Below are 21,773 nucleotides of genomic sequence, written 5' to 3' on the forward strand. Positions count from 1 at the left end.
TATCACCAGCACCTTCAAGTGCTGCCATCGCCCAAGGACTTCAGTCCTGGGGAAGCAGCCAGCCCTACCCTCCTGCTCTCTACCCCAGTTCTTCAGCAGTGAGTCACCAACACGTCACAGACAGGCACTCAGGCTGCACACCTCGCCCACCCAGTATACGAAGCTTCGTGGCACACACTCTACACCTGCAGTTTCTGCCCTGAGCTCTCAGGCAGCAGGGAGGTTGGGCGGTGAAGGGAAATGGGGAGGACTTTGCCCCCACCACCACCACTTTCATACATATACATACATTATACATAAGGGTTCAGGATAACATTTTAATCAAAAGGAAAGGAAAAGAGAGTCCAGTTGCTTTTAAAAGTTTGCAAAGCACTGTTTGAGACAAATAGACAGATCAGTATACAACTTGACAATGAACACATGTGCCTATTTCTTTGGGAATACTTAATTCTTCTTCAGCGGTGACATGCCCTCCAGGGCTGCACAGCATCTACTGCCCCGGTGGCAGCACCAGAAACCCTTCCCAAATACCTCCCAGGCAAGCAGCGTGGGTCCGCTCCAACAGACCCAATTCCCCACTTCCTCTACCGCGCATACAGGGGCAGCCACCAAGGCCTTTGTCCTGTCACCCACTCCAGCTTGGGCCCCTTCTTCAAAAAGTGCTCCTTCTGAGTCCCCGTGCACTAAGCTGCCCGTGTGCCCCAGGACACAGCCCAGGCCCACTTGTCTGACAAATCTATCAGCTCTAAAAGGGATAGGCAGGGAGGGGGGACCAGTGAGGGCAGAAGGGGACACCCCCCAGCAACACAGGGCCCCACTCAATCCTCGTCATCAACAAGGGTCAACTGGCTGAAGTTTGGCCTCTCCTGCACTCTTTTTGGTTGTGAGCTTTTAACCTCACTTTTTCTTTAGAGAATGTTCAAAGCCACAGAGAAGCTGAAAGAATAGTTCAACTACATAACCAAAGTACCCTTATCACAAGTAAGGAAAGTAACATTGATTCAATTACATCTAATACATGGTTCATATTTAAAATTTTACAATTATCCCAATGTATCTTTTGTAGAATTTATTTTGATCCACTCATTGTACCTGATGTTAAGCCTCTTTGGTCTCTTTTGTTTCCAACAGATTCTCATTTTTTTTAAATAATATTGAATTTATTGAGAGATTATGGCCAATTGTTTTGCAAATAGTCCTACATTTTCATGTTTCTGTTTCCTTATTACTATATTCAGTTAAACAAGTTTGGCATGAATATTACACAGCTAACAATGTGCCCTTCTTCATCTCATCACCTCAGAAGTCACATCACATCAGGTCGTCTGTCCCACTACTGGCTGCTGAATTGGATCACTTGGTTGCACTATTACCTGCCAGAATGTGCCACGTACCTTTAGAATCCGTAAGCAATCTGTGAGGTATTACTCTGAGACCACAACAATATATTGCTCACAATAATCCAATAATCACTCACCAATTAGTTTTTGCATCTTCTGATGACCCAACCTTAGAGTTACAAAATAGAGATTTTCTAAATTTATCAGCTGATGCTCTATAAAGACCAGGTCTCTCTCTCTCTCTCTCTCTCTCTCTCTGATTATTCCTATATACTCATGTGTCATAACCCATTACGGTCATTATTCTATTTGATGTTCAAATTGTTCCATTTTTGCCCTTTCCCACCAGCATCTGGGTCCTTTGATGTGACTCCATTGTCCTCTGAGTGCTACCTTGCTTTCTAGCACAGATGTCTCAGGCTCACCTTGTACTCTCCCTACTCCAACCTGGAACCAGTCATTTTTCTGGATTCTTGTAGTGGGGCTCATCCTCTGTTTTTCAGCAGATAAGTAACTTCATATTCACTCACCTCGCGTTAGTCATAATTTCATTTTCCTTCCTCACCTACCTCCTTTCCCTGTCATTCATCATTTGCATGAGCACAAATAGCTCTTTGTCTTTGGTAGAAAGTGGGGAGAAGAGGGTATGAGAGAAGGGAAGGAGAGACAAAGACTTACAGTAAGCCTGGGACCTCATTAACCATTTACCAGTCAGTGAAAAGCTTCCTTTTTTATCAATTACCATATGATTGTTTCATTGCAAAGCAAGGCCTGTTGTTTTGAGAAGTCATTGTCTTCTGATTCAATTTATGAAATTTATATTATATATCATTTTATTGTTTTATTTTATACTTATATAAAATACATGCACAAGAAAAAGTACTACCTATTCCCTGTCACTTCTATCCCCTGCTCTTGTTTTGTTTCCATCAGCACTTACTACCTTCTAAACTCTAAAAAATGTGCTTCATTTTTAAATTTCCATCCTCCTCCCAAGAGAATGTAAGTTCCATAAACAAGAAGCATTTCTTTGGTTTACTGCTTTGTTCACTGCTATACTCAGTGTCTAGAATAGTGCCTGGAACACAGTAGGTGCCCATTAGTTCTTTGTGAATGAGAAAAATGGCTTGCCGAGCACCACAGGCCTAGAGGTGATCAGGATTTGCTATGTACCCATTAAGCCTCTGCTTCCATGTCACTCCCCCAAGCAGTCAGTTATTCCCTTCCCCGTGCTCCCAGAGCCTTTCTTACACTTCTGGACCCTAACATTTGAACTATCACACAATCGTCGTTTACTTACACATCTGTCTCACTCGAAAGAACTGCGATCTCCTCTAAGGCAAGGACAAGGTCAGACTGAGCTTCATGGCCCAACACTTAGCCCAGCACTTAGCACAGAAGTGTCTGAACTCCTCCTACCTCCAGCCAAGTGCCCTCGCCACACGCCAGAGCTGCATGCTGGGTCTTTCCTCTCCAGGCAGCCTCTCCACCGTGAGCTGGGTTCCGGCTGTAGCCGCTGACAAAGGCTTAGGCCCTGCCGGAAGCTCACAATGGGCCCTTTGACTCAACTGAACTGGGCTCTTTCAGGAAAAACACGTTCCCTGCCATAGCACCTGTCACTAAAGCCAGCGTCCCTACCGCTTTGAGGGAACACAGAGCCAGTGTTCATCAAGAAACAAGAGCAGGGGCCCAAGGCCGGCAGAGCCAGCCAGGCAGAGCAGTCTGACTTCTGGGAAGATGGGAGATGGGGTGGCAAGGTCGCGAAGGCCTTTCATCAACAGAGTTGCTGACATTCAGGCTCTGTGAATGGCCCGCACAGAGCACGGGAGGGGGAGGGGGGAAAATAAAAGAGTACAAAGAGTAGAACTTGTCAGAGCTTTGCCTCAGAGATGGCTTACTTGCTCTTGTCTTTCAACCTTCTTTTCACTTTGCTCAGAAACCGGACTCTCAGGAGGTACGGTCAGCCGTAGTCTGCAGACATTTGCCTAGGAGAGACAGAGAGGAGAGGCCAGTTATGAATCCATGTTTGGGGTAGAAAGACCTGGGTGATCTCATGCTTCTCAGAGCCTGTTTCCCTCCTTAGCAATGGGGAAAATCATACCAGTCACACAGGGAACTCTGAGCGCAAAACCAGCCTTTGCCTGGCCTATCACAGGCACTCACCATCCTGCTGCTCAAAACAAGAAAACTACTGAGTGATTTCACAGTGTTCAAACAGCATGTATAACAGCATGTACAGAATGATCTCATTTCACATGCATAGGCCAAAATACAGCTAGAGGAATAGAGGTCAAAATACATACAGTGGTGATTGGGGTGCCAGGGTGCTTTCTACTTGACTATGTATGTATTGAATTTTTACAATAGACATGTACATGTTTAATCACAAATTTTTTTAAATCTATGCACCCATCTTCATATCATCCTTATATTCACAACAGCCGAAAGGGGGAGGCAACACAAATGTCCACTGATGGATCAATGGATAGGTAAAATGTGGCATATATATAAAATGAAATATATACAGTCTTAAAAAGAAAGGAAATTCTGACACATGCAACAACATGAATGAATCTTGGGGACATTATGTTAAGTGAAATAAGCCAATAATACAAAGACAAATACTGTATGATTCCCCATACAAGACGTACCTGGAGTAGTCAAATTCATAGACACAGAGAGCAGAATGGTGGGTTGCCAGGAGCAGAAGAGACAGAGGAATGAGTTATTATTACATGCGTATGGAGTTCCAGTTTGAAAAGATGAAAAAATTCTGGAGCTAGATGGTGGTGATGTTTGCACATCAATGAAAATATATACTTAATGCTACATGATGTCTATGTCACCCTAATGTCACAGCGTGGTCCTGCTGTGACATTTCCCAGGGAGAAGAGATCCTGCCATAAAAAAATAAAAATAAAAAAATAAAAAAGCCCAAAGAGGGTCCCAGGAGCACCCTGAGTATCCAACCCACAGCCATGCGAGCTTAACTTACAGGAGTGCTACCTGGCCCCCGTTATGGATTGATTCGTATCCCCCTAGAATTCATGAGTCCTAACCCCCAGTACCCAGAATATGACCTTATTTGGAAACAGAGGCCTTAAAGAGGTTATTAAGTTAAAATAAGGTCAAAATGACTGATGTCCTTATAAAAATGGTAAATTTGGAGGCAGACATGCATACTGGAAGAACACCATGTAAACATGCCCAGGAGAGAAGCCTAGAACAGATCCTTCCCTCACAGCCCTCAGAAGGAACCAACCCTACCAACACCTTGACTTTGAACTTCTAGCTCCAGAACTGTGAGACAATGAATAACTGTTGTTTAAGTCATCTGGTTTGTGGTACTTTTTACAGCAGCCCCAGCAAACTAATATACCCCCCAACCTGGTGAGCATCAATCCACCACGGGTCTGCACCAATCCACAGGGTGGCCTTCAAGCGAAACTACCCTGCAGCCTAGAAGCCCAGGGTGGGGTGGGATTGTAAAAGACCATTTAAGTCTACCCTGCCAGCCTATGGAGGAATGAGTGAAGAAAACAAGATAAATTCAGTAGAGCTACCATGTTTCCCCAAAAATAAGACCTAACCAGAAAATAAGCCCTAGCATGATTTTTCAGGAGGACATGCCCTGAACATAAGCCCTAATGTGTCTTTTGGAGCAAAAATTAATATAAGACCTGGTCTTATTTTAGGGGAAACACAGTAAGCTGACTTAAAATGAAATCTGTAGAGTCAAGCTGACAAAACTGGTTCAGACTAAGTGGGCTGAAGTATGAGGAATAGATTTTACTTTAACCAGACTGAGGACTTAAAACTTTTTAACTTTTCAGTTGTACATCAATGCCTGGAGATAGAGATAGGTACAGATATAGATGTAGATGATAGAGAGAACCCTCTGATTACCCCCTGAAGGACTTAATGTTCAAGTGTCCAGACCACCTGACATCCATTATCCAGACCATGGGATATCTGGAAGATTATCATCTCGGACCAATCCAAAGGCTAAAAATGTAGGGCTGATTCTTCTCAAGAATGTACTTTTTACCATAAGAACTCAACTTTTCTTTCTTCTCCGTAACACTCTGGGTATTGCCTAGTAGTGTTTCCAGTTTGCAAACCTTAAGACCCTTGAATAAAACTTTGCTATTTTTAATTTTAGCAAAGCCTGATTCATTTATACTTGGTTGACATTATGAAGGATCCCCGACACCTAACAATATAACTGGTAGACGAATACCCAATCTGGGGATAACGTTTTCCATGCACAGGTGAGAGGGCCCATTTGGGACACGTGTTAGCACTTCCAAATACACCATCACCTCCCTCTGAGGCATCCCATTTTGCTATCCGGCACCTCTAACCTCAGAAATCCCACCTAATAAACCCAAGTTGCCCTCAGGGACTGCAGCCTACTTTCCTTTTCTCTAGGTAGGCCTCGTGTCCCCGAACGTCTTTTCCTCTGGATTAAACAACCCCAGTTCTTTCGACTACATGACTTGATTTCAAGAACTCTCTCTATCTTTACTCTCCTTTGGGCAAGCTTCATTGCCCAAAGACCCCAGGGTTATCTGCCTCTTATATGGCCAACTTTGCATCAAACCTTCAAAGTTAACCACCAGTCATGTTAGCCAAAGAGAAACCAATCATTCCACAGGTAGATCTCTTAGGTGACAGGCAACAATTCTGATGGGAATCAGAGTCCTTCCAAAGAAAGGCAACCTTCTAACTTCAAGCCCCCTGCACTGGTTGAAACCAGCTGCTGGCATTTGTACAAACATCAAAGTGTAACTCACACCAGGCAGGCAATCCAAGTCTGTGATGCTCAATAATTTTCTCTGATAGGCTGGCTCTAATCTGCATAATTCTGCAGAGAAAAGGAGGTACTTTTCTCCTGCACCACATCCCATGCACACACGTGTGTACACATACACACGAGTACATACATGCACACACTTGCACAGATGCACACACACAGAGATCCCTACTAGCTATATTAACTATGGGCAAGAGATTTAAGATCTCTGAATCTTAAGGGCAAAATGTGGATAAAAGGTAGATGTCTGGCAACTAGTAAGTCTCACTCAATGTCAGGTATTTTTATTATTATCTAGATATTATTGTCATCCTACAAGCTCCAAAATAAAATAGGACTACTTGGTTTCACAGCTTTGCTTGCCATGGAAATAACAATTTGGTCAACGGATCTAGTGGGCATTATCACTGTAAGTGATATCTTTCTATAGGTTGATTGCCCTAGAGGAGTATCCCTAATGGTAATAATTTTCAGAACAAACGAAAAAACTGAAGAGGAGACAAGGCGTAGAGGGATCCCCGTGAGTTCAACCACCCAAAAGCGAGCTGCCCCCTTCCCTTGCTTGAGCGCCTTCTTCATCTGTCTACCCAGAATTTAGATATTCCTCAACACACTTCCTACAGCTCTCACTGATCCATGTGTGCCCTGGGGTATACAAAACTGCAGGATACACAGAATGCATTTCCCTAAACTATCAGTCTTATCTGGTGACAGATAATGAATTAAAATAAAATGAACTTGTAAAATACAACATTTGGCATCAAAGATATCTGGCACTTACAGCAGATGCTTGAGGCTACACTCAGACCCCTGTGTTAAGCGTTCAATCATCATTAGAGGTGCCATTATGGAAACACCAGGGAACACGGCTAGCATTCTTTAATCAATCCCAACCCACTAACGATGAAGTTTCTGGCACTGACGACTAACTGTAAAGAAGCACTTTAAACCCAGCTTGGAAGGATCAGACTCCTTCCTAATAAAATGGCCACATGTATTGTCATGTGAAAAAAAAGAAAGCTGCAAAAAACTGGTAAGAATCCCATTTTTGTTTTTTAAACACATTCTGATCATTTATGTAGCTTTACGGGGGGGAAATGACTTTAGGGAAACACAACCACCTGGTGATGGTGGTGGTGATCTCTGCAAAGTGGGATTTCTATCTTGTTTGCAACTGTTCCAAGCTTTTTAACTAAAATGATAATAATAATAGTAATAGCACTAATAAAAACTGACAGAGAATGTATGAGAATGATAGGAAGAAAGGTAGCAACCCTTCCCGAATCCACAGGACTGTCTCAGGAGCAGCAAAGAGAACATCCCAGTGGTCTAGAAGGTTCTCTGAATTCCTTAACAGAGGCCCTAAGAAAAGTAATCCCTGAATGCACCCACTAGGTGGACCTGGCAGGACCACCTCTCCTCATTCGTTTTCAGATATCGCCCTGTGGTAACATCCCCCACTGAGTAAGATCAAGGCAGTGTTTCTAATCTCTCTTAGCATTTGGTGATGCTAATCTCCATGGTTTCCTGAAACTCAGCTACACAATACCCAGGGTAGCCCAGGCTGGGCCGTACCTGAGAGGCAGGTAGAGTACCTCATTCCCAGGGGTTCTCACAGTGGCTGGCTCAGCCTTCTGTGCTGAACAATGAAGAGAGCTGAATGTTACTGTCCCTGAATACCACTGCTATTGCACCAGCTGTCCCTACAAGTGGGGGTCCCTTCCAGGGAATAAAAGCAGGAGGATGGACTCAGTGCTTTTCATCACTCAGTTACTGAGCACCCACCACTTGTAAAATATTTTTAAGGGCTCTGAGGGTCCCAAGCTGAAAAAGAAACAGTCATGTCCCCAGGAGCTCAGAATTCAAAAGCACACCCAAACAAGGCCATCAAGAACACTTAGTGTCACCAACACTAGGTCCTGAGAGACAAGGCAGATGGGTGGTTAAGGCATGATAGAACTCTACTTCCTGGATTCTAATACTGGTTCTGATAGCTACCAGCTATGAAACCTTTGGCAAGCTACTTAATCTTCAGCTCCAGGTACCTTAGTTGTAAAACAGGGCGAACAATATTGCAGAACCACTCTCTTAGGATTGTGGTGAGGATTAAATTAGCTAATATATGCCAAGGGCTTAGAACAGTTTCTGGCACATATTAAGCCCTCTGCAAGTGTTCTTTATTATCATGGGAATATAGGAAGAAGAACAATCATCTTCACTGGAGGTGGGAGTATATGGGAAGGCTCCTAGAGATGACATCTGAGCTGCGTGCAGAAGACAAAAAGGATTTGTCAGGTCAGTGAGGTTTGGAGAATCCATTGCCAGAATAACAGACAACTACCAGGCAAGGCGTTTATTCCAGGCTGGCTAAAGGCACAGAAGCTGGCCTGTTCCAAGAATGGTAAGGAGGCTTGCAGCTTAAGCTAGAGTGGGAGAGAAAAAGGACAAACAGGCAGTGGCTAAAGTCGAACAATCTACAAATGCCTGCTGGAGAAGCAAGGCCTCTAGTGAAAGACAGCGGGGAGTCATCTTTGGAGAAAGGACTGACAGTCAAATCTGAATTCAAGTGGTAGCAATTATTGAGTACCTCCTGTTATGTTCCCATGCACTACACCATGGGCCGACAGGAAAAAATAAGGCGAGAGACTAAGCAAGCTTTGCACCTTCATTGCATTTGGTAGCCCTTACAGTGCTTAGCATAATATCAACACATAATAGGCACTGACTCTGTAAATGTTAGTGTGGGTGTCTTTTGGGGATGAACTAAAACACAGTAAGGAGAATGTACCTGAAACTCCCCAGATAGCCTTCCACTTTCTTCAAACCAACCCCCATGGGAGGGAGAGCAAGGGCGGGGCAGACGGCATTCAAGTCTCCACCACAAGAAAGCTCTTGTCTGCAACTCAGGGACCTGGGAGCTAAACAGGTCCTCTAAGGCCTGTTTCTGACCCCCTTTGGGGAAGCAGAGGGCTGGGTCTCCATTTAGGGGGGACCCTGGGGATCCACATACCATCATGCTCTCAGCTTCAGACACCTGGACTCACCCGAGGAAAAACTATCCCCTCAAATAAAACGGGTGGAAGAGATGACCCTGGGAGGTGACAGGGATCAGTGTACAGAGATGGATTGCCCTAAAAAAAGTAGCCAATGCACTTACATTCTCGTAGGCCCGGTCCACGCTGTGACTGTGGGGCGCTGCCCAACTCCACCTAACAAAAGAAGGCGTGGCCCCTGTGGCTGTGGCCGAGAGGACACCCCCCACATTCTCTCTGCCCACTGCAAGCATAAAATCTCTAGAATGCGCAGGGCAGGCTTCGTGGAACAGGGCATGCCTGTTCTGGAGCAGGCCTTTTAGCTCTGCTGTGGCCCTGAACTTGCAAGCCTGTGATTGTCGACATCAGGGTGGGGCAAACCTTGTCTGTAAGAGCCAGAGAATAAATATTGATGTTTTGCAGGCCACTATAAGAACCCGGCTTAGCTCAGAGTGTACAAAACAGGCCGCGGAGGGCTGGATTTGGCCCAAGGGCAACAGCATGCCAAACCCTGATCTCCATACTTGGACACTTTTTCCAGGTGATGTAGTGTCCTCGAGCCCCTCTTTCCCACGTCAGGGCTGACTCCAGATAAAATTCATAAATAGGAGGATGGCAACCTCTCCTTCCTATCTCGCTGGCTGCCTTCTGTACCAGGCACACAATGTGCCCCGAACTCCAAGATCAGAGAGAACACACAGGTAAATGAATGCTCACAGAGATACCTGTGTGACCTGGAGTGTTAGTCACTCCCCCATCCTGCCCCCTTCCAAACCTTGCCCTTCCACAAGGCCAAAGGGACCTTCCAGAGCACTGTCTCGGGAGAGTCTGCATTTCCACAAAAGCTGTAAGGGGAGAGCAATATTCAAGGGAGGAATTCCGATCCTTGGCTGCTAGTTAGAGTCACCTGGGGAGCTTCCTAAACAACACAGATGTTATTCTCAACTTTCTGAGGTTCTCATTTAAATAGCCGGGGGTGGGGCCTGGGCATAGCTATTTTAAGCTTCTCCGTGATTCAATGTGTACCTAGGGTTGAGAATCACTGACTTAACCAAAGGAATGAAATTCCAACTGTGCAACAGGATGAGGCAACTGGAATATTTGGAGATCTTCCCAGAAATGTCAGTCTCCTCACCTGGACCAACACTCCCATCCATTTGTCACCTGCTTCCTGCCCAGGTGGGCCAGAGGTGGTGAGCTGGCTTTATCCCAAGCTTCTCTTCCTGTTTTCCCATTTGCCAATTCAATGTCAAGTGTGACACTCCTCTTTTTAAGCATCTATTACACCAGGCCTGGGGAGGGAGGGTCCCTAAACCCTCTCCTCGAGTAGGTAATCATAGATGATGCAAGCAGTGACAGGGTGTAAACTAGGGGAACAGGGAAGAGGAGGGTTCAGGGAAGGCTTCCTGAAGGAAGACACAAAGAGGAGAGGCATGAAGAAGGCAGAGAGACAAAGAACAACATGGAAAGCTTGGGGAATGGCAAGTCATTTGGAGTATGAGTATCTGGAAAGAGTAAGCATGTAGAAGGGGACAGGGAAGGCAAAAGCAGACCAAAAGTGCCTGATGCTAAACTAAAGAGTTTGTACTTTCTCCTGGAAGTACTGAAGGGGCTCTTGAAGCAGGAGTCCCGTGACAGAATTTTGCATTTTAAAAAGATGGCTCTGGTCTTAAAGAACAAGTAAGAGTCAACAGGGTGATTGACATTCAGGAAATATCACGCATCTAAAGAGGGAAAAGAAGTAAATACCAGTGCGTTACTCTTCAGTGTGTTGGGGAATACTGGAACTGTTTTAGGCTGAGAGGGATCACCACAGGAAGCTCTAAGACTATAATGCCCGTAATCACTGAAAGTATTTTAGATCAAAACATTTCAGTGTGGTCTCTAGCTCATTAGCCCTCGATCCACAGCTCCCTGAACTCAGACAATTTTTGAGGCTGACTGACTTGAAAAGTTTCCCAAGTGAACTCAAGTTTCTTTAAGATCCCCAGGACTCAGGGCTGTTCATCCTGCATCGGACACAGCAAGATGGACTACCGGTAGGACATTTTTTTTCTGAGATTCGACTGTCAATTTCTAGTGGCAGAGGCTTTTTGGCTCAGCTCTGAGGACGCCAGTTTCTAAAACCTTTCAAGTTGGCTTATCAGGGGCTAGCTCAGGAAGGACTTGGTGAGGGGCCAGCCTGTTTTCTGGGTGCAGCAGGCCTCCTGCCCACCTCCTCCCTGGTGGACGCTGCAGCCAACTTTCCTCCACCACACGCTGAGGTCCCACAAACAACCCTGTGTGTCCCTCCCTCAGAGCCCATATGACAATACGGAAGTTATGCACACAGATGTTTCTGTGAAAAGGAAAAGGAAGTGAGATAAACACCTGTCTGATCCATTCACCAGCCAGCTAAGGAGAATTCTTTATTTTGAGCCAATCAGACAGAAATGGGACCCAGGAGAGCAGTGCATTAGCTAGGGAGAGATGACTGGCAGGCCCATTCTGATTTTTAACAGAGGAAGCCTTTGCTAAATAGAAAGAAATACGGGCAAGAGCAGGCTAGGAGACAGTCCTATCCTTGTGGCCTTGTTGGGTTTTGTTTCGTGTTTCAATGTGCCACCGGGGGGCCACGATACCAGTAATACCAGCCAACAGTCTTTTATGACCAATAGGAGATACTGACAATATCTAATGGTGCTGGAGGAAACCCTTGCCAGGTGTCACACCGTACTAGCTGGGCCGTTTAACCAACAATATTTGTCTACACAAAGCAACACATATCTTCCCCCCAAAGCGCACAACCTGGCCACACAACTGACCTTTCATTTCAAAGGCTCATTCAGTGGGATTAACTGCATTTACAAAATTCCTTTCAAAATCGTGAAGCAACGTCAATATTTTTTTAAATGTTTTCCCCATTCTCCAAGGTCATCATTCTGTCTATGGTTATTCTCCAGCCAATTTATCTTCCTGCTATTGCCATAGATAAAAACTATTTTTAGAACACCACTGGTTTGAAGGCAGATTTTTTTTTTTTTATTTCACAACCTCTCCTGGTTAGCATCCATAAATGACTCTTAGAGCTTTGTTTATGAGCTGACAGAAATTACTCCCACCTGTTTGTTTTTTTCCTTGAGAGATGATTTCAGATAAGAAGGAAGTATAAATTGTAGGTGACAGCCATTAAATGAAGAATAACTGGTGACAGTCTGGTCTAGCCACACCACCCTTGGCAGCTGACTCAGAGAATTCCCTGCTCAGTGTCAGCTGTCACCACCATTTCTGGTTGGCTTGAATGTCTGGACCAACACAGCCTGATTCCCCTGCAGCCCCTAATTTGGTAAGCTCTTTGGATGAAAGAGAAATGCTGTTTTCATGGCTAACGTGTTATTGTTCAAGACCATGCAACATCAGAGAGGAAAGACATACAGAGTTTACTGAAAAACTTTCAAGTTCAGGACCACTTTTCATGATAACGTTTTTGGTCTACAATTTTATCTTCAAGACATCCTGTTCTTGTTTTTTCAAAAAATTAACTGTTTTGCCCTAAAGCAGGTCCAATATGCCATTGTTATACAGTATATGCCAAGAGTTCCATTTAATGAATGATATTTCCTACTTTCAGTATCCCAATGTCAATCACCCTACAAATTCCTACTTGTCTTGATAGACCAAACTCAAATGTCTCCTGCAGAGGGAGGCCTTCCTCAGATGCTTCAGGAAGAACCTATCCTTTTAGCTTCTATCCAACTTTGTCAACACTCTACCCGACTATAACCACCACCACTTTGTATGATGGCAGTCTGTGACAAGGTCTGCCTCCACAGAGAGAATGAACCACAATGCCTAGCCCTGCATCACACAGAGGGATATCTATAAATGTTGTTTAGTAGATCGATTAATCAATCAAAGGATCACAGCCTCCCATCACGCCTGCCACAGACACACATAAACACAGATAGTATCTGTGACATTGGCAAATCATGAACAGAGTTGTAAATCATAAAGGGAACCCTAAAAACTTTAGATATCTTCTCAGAACAAGTATCTGTGTGCTCAGAATGGCCCTACATGGTTTGATTCAGGGCCCTGACCCCGCCACTCCAAAGTATTTAGGTTGTCTTCTTCTCAATAGTAAGCCCACTGTGCCCGATACCAAAGCACTTATAACTAAAGAAATGCTTGGAAGTAAATATTTGAGGAAAAAATCTTCAGAAAGGTTACCTACTATACTAATCAGATTTGTATCCACCCACAATATCACTCTACCTGCCTCATGAGTCCTCATCTCTGAAGGGGGACTTAGACGATGTCATGCAAGTCATGCAATCTAGTCCCATGTATGACTGTCCAAGCTCAGGGCTAGCTTTTCAGTGACTTCATTCTTTCTCAATAAAACTGTGTTCCAACTGAAAAGGTTTTCCATAGAAAAAGGCAAATACCCTTGGAGTAAGGCTGGAACTGTGGTTGGAAACACACTTGGACCTAATGGGGATCTTGCTTTATGAAGCTAATGATTGAACAACCAGAAGAACTCTGTTAACCCTAAGTGTTTGGTTATGTGCACACACGTGCGCAAATACATACCCCAGAACCCATCACTTGGCCCATACCAAGGAGTAACAGAAAGGGCTAAAGAAAGACAGTTTATAAGGCAACTGCTAATCACTTGGCTGAGGTATATAAAAAGCAAATACACATGTCTGCAAGACTAGAAAAAAGACTAGAGTACCAAAGAGGGCCTTGACTGGGACTTAACCAGCCATTTAGCTAAACCTTGAGGAAACATAATTAAAGATGTCTCAACCACAGAAAAGAGGCACCAAATGATAAGTAATGGATATCATGATGAAGAGATGAACTAAAAGCCACAAACCAAGGCTTGGCGGTGTGCTCTACACCACTGATCTTGGAAGAGACATGGAAAGATGCAACAGGCATGTGCCTACCATTTCTTTCCCAGAGCATCTGGAGAAGGAAGAAAAGATGTAACAAAGATCACAGAGAAACAGCATTTCCAAAGGGCAACCTTCCTGGAGATGGTGCCCAGGGCTGCCCCTGAGGCTACTGTGCTAATATTTAAATCAGAAAGAAGAAAGTGTTTTGCATAACCCCAAGTCCAGCTGCTGATCCATACTTTGTCAGGTGAAGCCTACCTTGACTAAAGCCCACTCCAGTAGCAAGCAGTATTATTCTATCTCTAGTTGGGACAAGTGACCTTTTTTTAATCGCTGGAAGGAAGAAATTTGGGGTGTTAAGATGTTCATTACCCTTGAGTCCTAAGCAAAGGACAGTACAAAAATGTCTCTCTTGCTTTTTAAACTGGTGCCACCAAGAAACTTGGCTTGATAGAGATGTCAGGAAGTAGAGGACATCTCTGGGAATTCCAGAAAGTCCCTAAACCCTTCGAGCCTGGGGCGTCGTAAAGAAGGGTCAGGGCCAGAGCCGGCACAGAACCGGAAAGTGAAGCCCAGGGTGGGGCGTCAGGGCCCGGGGCTTGCGCCCGCGAGTCCCCATGGCCAGACCCCTACAGCGGGCAGCCAGCGCGGGAAAGCGGGATGGTGGCAGCTCCCGCCCCGAGCTACTCACCCTCCTGCTGGGCGCCCCGGGTGTCCTGGCGCCACCGCCCGAGAGCAGGGTGACCGTGGAAGTGGAGCGCAGCATTCCGCAGTAGGGGTCGGTGCCGGCACCGCACGGCGGTCCTCCGGGTGGAATAAGCGCTCCCAGCTGACTGCCTGCCTGGGGGTGCTGCGAACCAGCAGCAGCAGCGGTGGGAGCCAGGCAGGAGGGGACAGGAGCAGCGAGGGAGGGGGCGGGGCCGGGGGAGGAACCGGGGGCGGGGCCCGAGCGCTCGCCCGACCTGTTCTTCTGCATTTTCTCCCGTGGGCGCAGACCCTGCCAAAGTTGAGTGCCGTCCTCTATTTCCCCGCGCTGTCCGGGTGGGAAGGAGCCCTGGACCTCCTGGACGCCCAGGCTCTCTCTGCTGCCTTTGGTGTCAAGGTTCACCTGCCAGTTCATCCTCGCGGTGCTCTGATTGCTCTAGGAGCCACACCCTCGGGGATCCCTGGGACCTTCACCCCATGTCACTCGTTCAATATTCATTGATTGTCTACCATGTGTCCCTCCCAGCAGCCAACACAATCGTGGCCCCTGTCCTCATGGAGTTTGCAGTCTGGGGGGGACACAGAGATGACAGGTGTCAGGAATTTGGTGGAAGAGGAGATAACTATGGGAGCATACAACTCTGCCTTAGAAGTTGGCTTGTGTAGGAAAAGGCCTCCCAGAGGAAGTGACGACTAAGCTTAGACCCGAAATATAAGTAGCAGTAAGCCAGGTATAGAGTGTTCATCCTAACTGCTCCTTTTCAACATTCACTGATTACGGTGGGTCAAGCCAGCAAGAACTCTGCAGGTATTACCTCATTTAATCCTCATAACCAGCCTTTGAGGTAGGCACTATTATTATCCTGTACCCCCATTTTGCAGATGAGGACACTGACTCACCAAGAGATTGAGTAACACAGCAGGGGCCCACTGGCTGGTAAGCAGCACAGCAAGGATGGACTCTGCAGCCTTATCCTAGTGCCTTGCTTGTCCACTCAACCGCACCCCTAGCAGACGGAGGAGGAGTTCCCGGCCAAAAGAATTGGCATGTGCAAAGATGGGCATACGGCAAGAGAAGGTATGGTATATTTCTGATGAACTGAAAATAGCACAGTGCAAGGGGCTAATGACAGAGAAGCCGTAGAAGGTCATCGAGGCAGATCATGAACTTGGTGTGTTTTTCTTCAGGAAAGACAATCTCTCCCTACTTACTTTTCAAAGCCCAGATCAAACATTGCCTCCCCACCAAGCTCCCCAGGACCCTCCTGCCCTGCACACCCACCCTCGTGAACCTAGTAGCTCTTTGGGACTGTATACGTGTATTCTGCTAGAGTCATCTATATGTGTGTGTCCACTTCCCCAATGGTTAGCTTCTGGACCATTCTGGACCCCTAGTGTGGCACCAATATGGAAGATGCTCAAGAAATGTTGCTGAACAGAATTCCAAATGATCCTATGAAACTAGCTCCATCAGCAGAGGAGAAAACTGAGACCTGAGCAAATAAGTGACTTTTCCAAAGTCACCCAGCCTGAATTTTACCATCTCTGACATCATCATCATCACTGCTGTGCCTGCATTCCAGGTGCTTGCTATGCATTTTCTCATCAAATTCTCACCATGACCCAACAAGGTGGATACTGTCATCATCCCCATTTGCAAACGAGGAAACTGAGGCCCAGGGATTTTAGGTGAATTGGTGAATTGCTGGAACTAGACCTCCAGTCTTCTAACTCCAGGTCCACTGCATTTTACTACACACCCCGCTACATCCTCCCATGCACTCACTCTTCTAAAAAGGTGTCCATCATTCGTAAGAGGTGTCTTTCCATCTACTTCCACGCAGTCCCTACTCCTGTGAGAGTTTTGTAAGACTAAAATCTGGGTCTGCGTTCAATCAAAAGTGGTCAACATGTAGCTACTGAAAGCCAATAGGGCTTAGAAATATCTGCGTGGTTACCTCCATCGAGAAAGGCTAATGGTTACTGTTGTTTTGTTATGTTGTCCTGAGGAGAAAGGGAAGACTGCTGTTCAGAGTCAAAGTAACCCGGCATCACCAACATCTGTGATATTATGGCCGCCACTCAAGTGACCACCCAAGTCAGAGTTAGCATTTGAGAGGAAGCAGGGCCTATGGGTTCACTTTCCTTCCATCTATCCAAGTCTTTTTCATACTGTTAACATAATACTTTTCACACTGTATTATGATTTATTACAGAAGTAACAGACTGCACACCTGCTTGTGATCTCTTTGTGGAAACTGGATCTGTTTACATCTCTGCTTGCCCAGTAGTACCCAGAACAGTAATTGGCATGTTGTACATGCAAAGTAAATGTTGAATGAATGAAGAAATGATATTACAGAGTAATTGGCATGATGCAAGTACAGTACACAGTAAATGTTGAATGAATGAAGAAATGTTGTTACAGAGCAACACTTCGACTCAGTCGTGGTCAATCAAAACAGAAACCAAGATCTTTGCCAATCCAGCTTCTAGGGCGGGCAAAAGCCTCCAAGCAATTTGCCAGCTGAACCAGCCAGAGCCCCAGAATGGTCCCAGCCAGGAAAGTTCCCCACATTGGCTGTCACTAAGGGCTGTGGGTGGTGGGATGGGGCACATGCCAGCCTCTGGTTTATGCCACAGCCCCTCTCTGCCAGACCAATATGTAAGGAACTACAAGAGAGAGGAGAGTGGGAAGCTCCAGAAAATAGGTAAAGAGAAGGAACAGAAAGGGGAAGACAAGTAGGGATTGAGAAATCAATGGAAAGGTGAATCTAGAATGGAAGGGGAAAAAGTCCAAAATGAAGTCATAGTCACAGGTATCTATGAACAATTCTGGGAGAAGAAGATAAAAAAGAATGATCGACTCATTTCGAAAGTGGACCGAACGGCTGAGCTCTTCTGCCCCGGCCAGGAGTCCTCCGTGGTCTACAGAACTGAGAGTCGGAAGGGGCAGATGTGAGGGGGACAGGCATAGAGCGCTGGTGTGTTGTACGTGCAAAGGTCACCCTGCTCATGTTCAGCATTGCCCCAGTCTAGTCCAGGCCCCCGCTGAGCATTGGGGACAGAAGATTGTCACTGTATAGGCTGGAGGGCACAGGAACTGTGACAGAATCATCTCAGCTGCCATCCCTTCCTATCCACAATAACAGCCACATGTTCCTAAAAGCTGGCCTGCATCTTTCGGCTGAAGCACAGGTCTGTAGAAAATTCTAGATGTCTGTATAAACACCCTTCCTTTTCTTGAAATCAATCACTGAGTTGCACCTACTTCTCCCATCCCACTCCTTTCCTAGAATTCTCACTGATATCCTCCCAGCCTCTTCTTTCTGAACTGTCCCTTGTTGCTCTCTGCTGAACTCCCTCCAAACTCTCCATTGGCATCTTTAGTTGAAGGGCTTGTCATGCGACCCATTTATCCAGCAAAGTCCTGAGCGGCAAAGACTACCGATATGTCTTAGCAGAAACAATCAGGAATCAAATCACTGGACAAGGACACAGAGTAGGTGAGCCCAAGCAATGCCAGGCTTCCTGATATTTCACGCCCTCTTCAGTCTTACATCTCTGAGGCTTCCCTTTTCTTCCTCTTCCACTCAGCTGTCACAACATCCCAAAGTCCTGGCATATTCTCCTGTTCTGAATGCCAGAGACCCAACTTTCACAATTAAAAAAGGACACGTTTCCAACCTAAGGACAAGGGTATTGAATTACAAATCTCCTTTGGATAAAATAGAACAAGAAACACCCCGTATTCACAGGGTGTCCGAGAAGTAGAGAACGGGACCTAGAGATAAGGAAAGCAGACTGAGAGGAACCCTATACGCTGGCCAAGTTACCCAGATACACAGTATTTATAAACCTGTCTAGACACGGGGGCTGGAACCTGCTGCTGACCCACCCTGGGGAATACAAGCTCACTGAAAATAACCCTGCTCTCACCAGTTAACCCATGAACAAATGAACCACTGGCAGAGTAATAAGAAGCCAATTCATTGAAGAAATACGTGCCAGGTGCCTACTGTGTGTCAGGCACTGGAGACACAGAAATGAGTTAGCTAGCCCCTGCTTTCTAGGAGTTCACATCAATTTGGGAAGAGAGACAAGTACTTAGTAAAATGATACTTACACAACACTTATTTTGTGCAAAAGCTGAAAATGCATCGACTTATTTAATCTTCCCAGCAACTCAATGAGGAAGGTGCCATTATGTTCCCTATTTTGCAGATGAGGAAATCACATCACAGTAAGGTGAAGTGACTTGCCTATGGTACCAATGCTGGTAGGTGGTGGAGCTAAGCTTCATTACCAGGCGAGATGGCTCTAGAGTCTGTGGACTTGACAGTTCATCTGCTATACTGGGACAGGAGCAGACTTGAGGCATGTCCAAAGCACTGTGGTGGGCAGAGAAGGAGGGAATTCAAGCTGCAGCAGCAACAGAGAACAGGAAACGCTTCCTGGGGAGGGCATAGAGAAGCTGGCCCTGAGGAATGAGGAAAGGTCAGAGTATTTGGGGGCTGAGGGGCCAGAGGAAACAGTGAGGTCAGAGGGTCTGGGAAATAAATGTGTGTTAGCCAGTTAGCTTGGACTGCAGGGCAGGAGGGAATGGCTGGACACGAAGTAGGGTGGGGTTAGACTGCAAAGGGCTTTGAATAAAGTTGGGAATTGATCTGCAGGTGATGGAGAGCTACTGAATGTTTGCAAACAGGACAGTAACAGGATCAGGCAGATTTGTGCTCAACAGAGAGATGAGTACAAATGGAAGGCAGAGGCTGCAGGGCAAGTACAGCTGACTCTTGAACAATGCGGGGTTTAGGGGCACCAACACCCCCCGCCCCCCCCCAGGCAGTCAAAAATCCACACATTGCTTTTGATTCCCCCCAAATATAACTACTAATAGCCTACTGTTCACTGGAATCCTTACTGATAACATAGTGGATTAACACATATTTTGTAGGTTATATATATTATATACGGAATTCTTATAATAAAGCGAGAGACAAAAATGGTATTAAAAAAATCAAAAGGAAGAGAAAATACATTTACAGTATTTATTGAAAAATATCTGTGTATAAGTGAACTCACACAGTTCAAACCATGTTGTCCAAGGGCCAGCTGCACTTTGGCCTCTGCTGAAATAGTGTTGATTGGAGGTAAAGAGGCTCTGAACTAGGGTAGTCAGTGGTGGTAGAAAAGAGGGGATGAATGCAAAAGACAGAAAATCAACAGAACTTAGTAACCAACCAAAAGTTGGAGGATGTTTGTGAATTGCAGTTCACCCTAGTGAGTAGTCAACCAGTGCCTCTATAGATCCTGAGGGAAGGAGAATCATTCAAGAAAACAGAAGGTGTAAAGGATGAGCGATTTCTCTCTCAGCCCCGGGGCTTTGTGCGTTAAGTCCACAGGGGCAAACATGGACACCCGGAGGAAGGCATTCTTCTGACTCTTCCAAGTAACGAAATGGGCTTGTAATAGAAAACTCACAGGTGCAAAGGCAGAATTAATTTTTTTCAGGAAAACATCCTGGTGACTGTCTTTAAGAGGAAATAGGCTCCACCCAATGTCAAAAAAAAAAAATACAAACAAAAAAAAATCCACGACACAGAAGGGAAGGAGTAAATCAGATGACAAACATTAAAGGAATCAGGTGCCTCCCTGAGCAGTCTGGCACAAAGAACAGCTCCTGTTGTCACCCATGTGCTTCCTTGAGTAATTTAGGAGATTCATTCCGAAAGAGACTGAATTGCTGACTGGTCAGTACATCCCATTTGAACCAATGAAAATATAACTAATACCTATATTTGAATTTATACCAAAAACGGAATAGCTAATCTGTACCAGAGAATTTTTGTTTTGGGAGGGGTTAAAAATAAAAAGTCCTGAAATGTTTATATATGCATATTCATGTAGAACATCTAATACATCTCTTCATGCTGTGACTATCATCTTACATCAGCTTCTCCCAAAAGCAGACTCTGAGTCCAAAACTCATGTGTAGGGCATTATTGAGAAGGTGCTCCCAGGAGAAACCAGGAAGGGAGTGGAGATACAGGAAGGGGAAGAGGTGAGCAAGGGCACCAGCTTAGAAAAAATTCCAGCTCTGGAGTGTAAATTGCACTGCAGAGTTAGTCCTGCCTCCTGACAAAAGACCTGGGTGTTTACTCCTACGCTAGTCAGTCATTCACTGGTATGGAAGTGGAGGACAGGGGATATATATCACTCCAAGGCACTTGTGGCACTCCACAGGGCAAGTAACCTCTATGCCCATGGAAAACCCTCTGAAGTTCACAGGTACAGACTATTAGCAACAAATCACACAAAAGCTGGGAAGCAGACACACAACACAAAGCTGGTAGAAAAGGACCAGGAAGATTTGGGTGGGCACCAACCATATCCACCACATCTTGATTATCATATCTATATAAAATCTGGATATACAAACAGATATTAAGGGGTATGTAACATGTCACTGCTCAGAGTAAAAACCTCTGGAATACAATAATCATACACCCCTGTGTGGCCTCGAGAATCTGGTATAAAAGAGTGTGAATACTGACAGTCTGAAAGAATCAGAGGAAATAACACTCAATCTACTGATGGAAGAGGCAGGGTCCAAAAAATATCAGGAGTCTAGAGCAAGGAGCAGAATCTGACAAGATGGAATCCTGCAGGGATAAATCTGTGGTCCTCACCTTGGGTCCAAAGCCAACAATGACGCCAGTGGAGGACACGGGAGACCCAGCCCAGCAGCGTCATGTACAAAGGATAACTGTGGGACTCAGCTTGGCCAGGAGATCCACAGAAGCACCCCCTTCAGTGACCCAGAACATCTCACCCAATTTTAAGTTGCATTTAGAGGAAGGTCTGGAACCAGAAAGGCAAAACTCCCTACTGTGTGCTGCTGAGCCCACCATGCCTGTAATGTGGACTTTAGCTCTGGATGCCATGGTTTAAAAGGACATGGGCCATCCAAATGATTTTGGAAGAACATGACACAGAT

At 45.5% G+C, this 21,773-nt stretch overlaps 1 protein-coding gene across 2 annotated transcripts in view; it reads right to left on the reverse strand.

The window, feature by feature from the left end:
• MYZAP (myocardial zonula adherens protein) overlaps positions 1-15,002 on the reverse strand; it is an 87,877-nt gene extending 72,875 nt beyond the window's left edge. Inside the window, exons 1-2 of one of the 2 annotated variants that reach the window (XM_033107811.1) lie at positions 14,763-15,002; positions 3,239-3,325 (exon numbers count right to left, since the gene is read on the reverse strand). In XM_033107811.1, coding sequence (XP_032963702.1) covers positions 3,239-3,325; positions 14,763-14,837 — 162 coding nt within the window. In that variant the 5' untranslated portion in view covers positions 14,838-15,002. The remainder of the gene's footprint in view (positions 1-3,238; positions 3,326-14,762) is intronic. The other variant, XM_033107812.1, reaches the window with a different exon arrangement.
• Positions 15,003-21,773: the final 6,771 nt, after the last annotated feature.

This window comes from Rhinolophus ferrumequinum, chromosome 6 (genome assembly GCF_004115265.2).
Source record: "Rhinolophus ferrumequinum isolate MPI-CBG mRhiFer1 chromosome 6, mRhiFer1_v1.p, whole genome shotgun sequence".
In the NCBI taxonomy this organism is placed as follows: Eukaryota; Metazoa; Chordata; class Mammalia; order Chiroptera; family Rhinolophidae; genus Rhinolophus; species Rhinolophus ferrumequinum.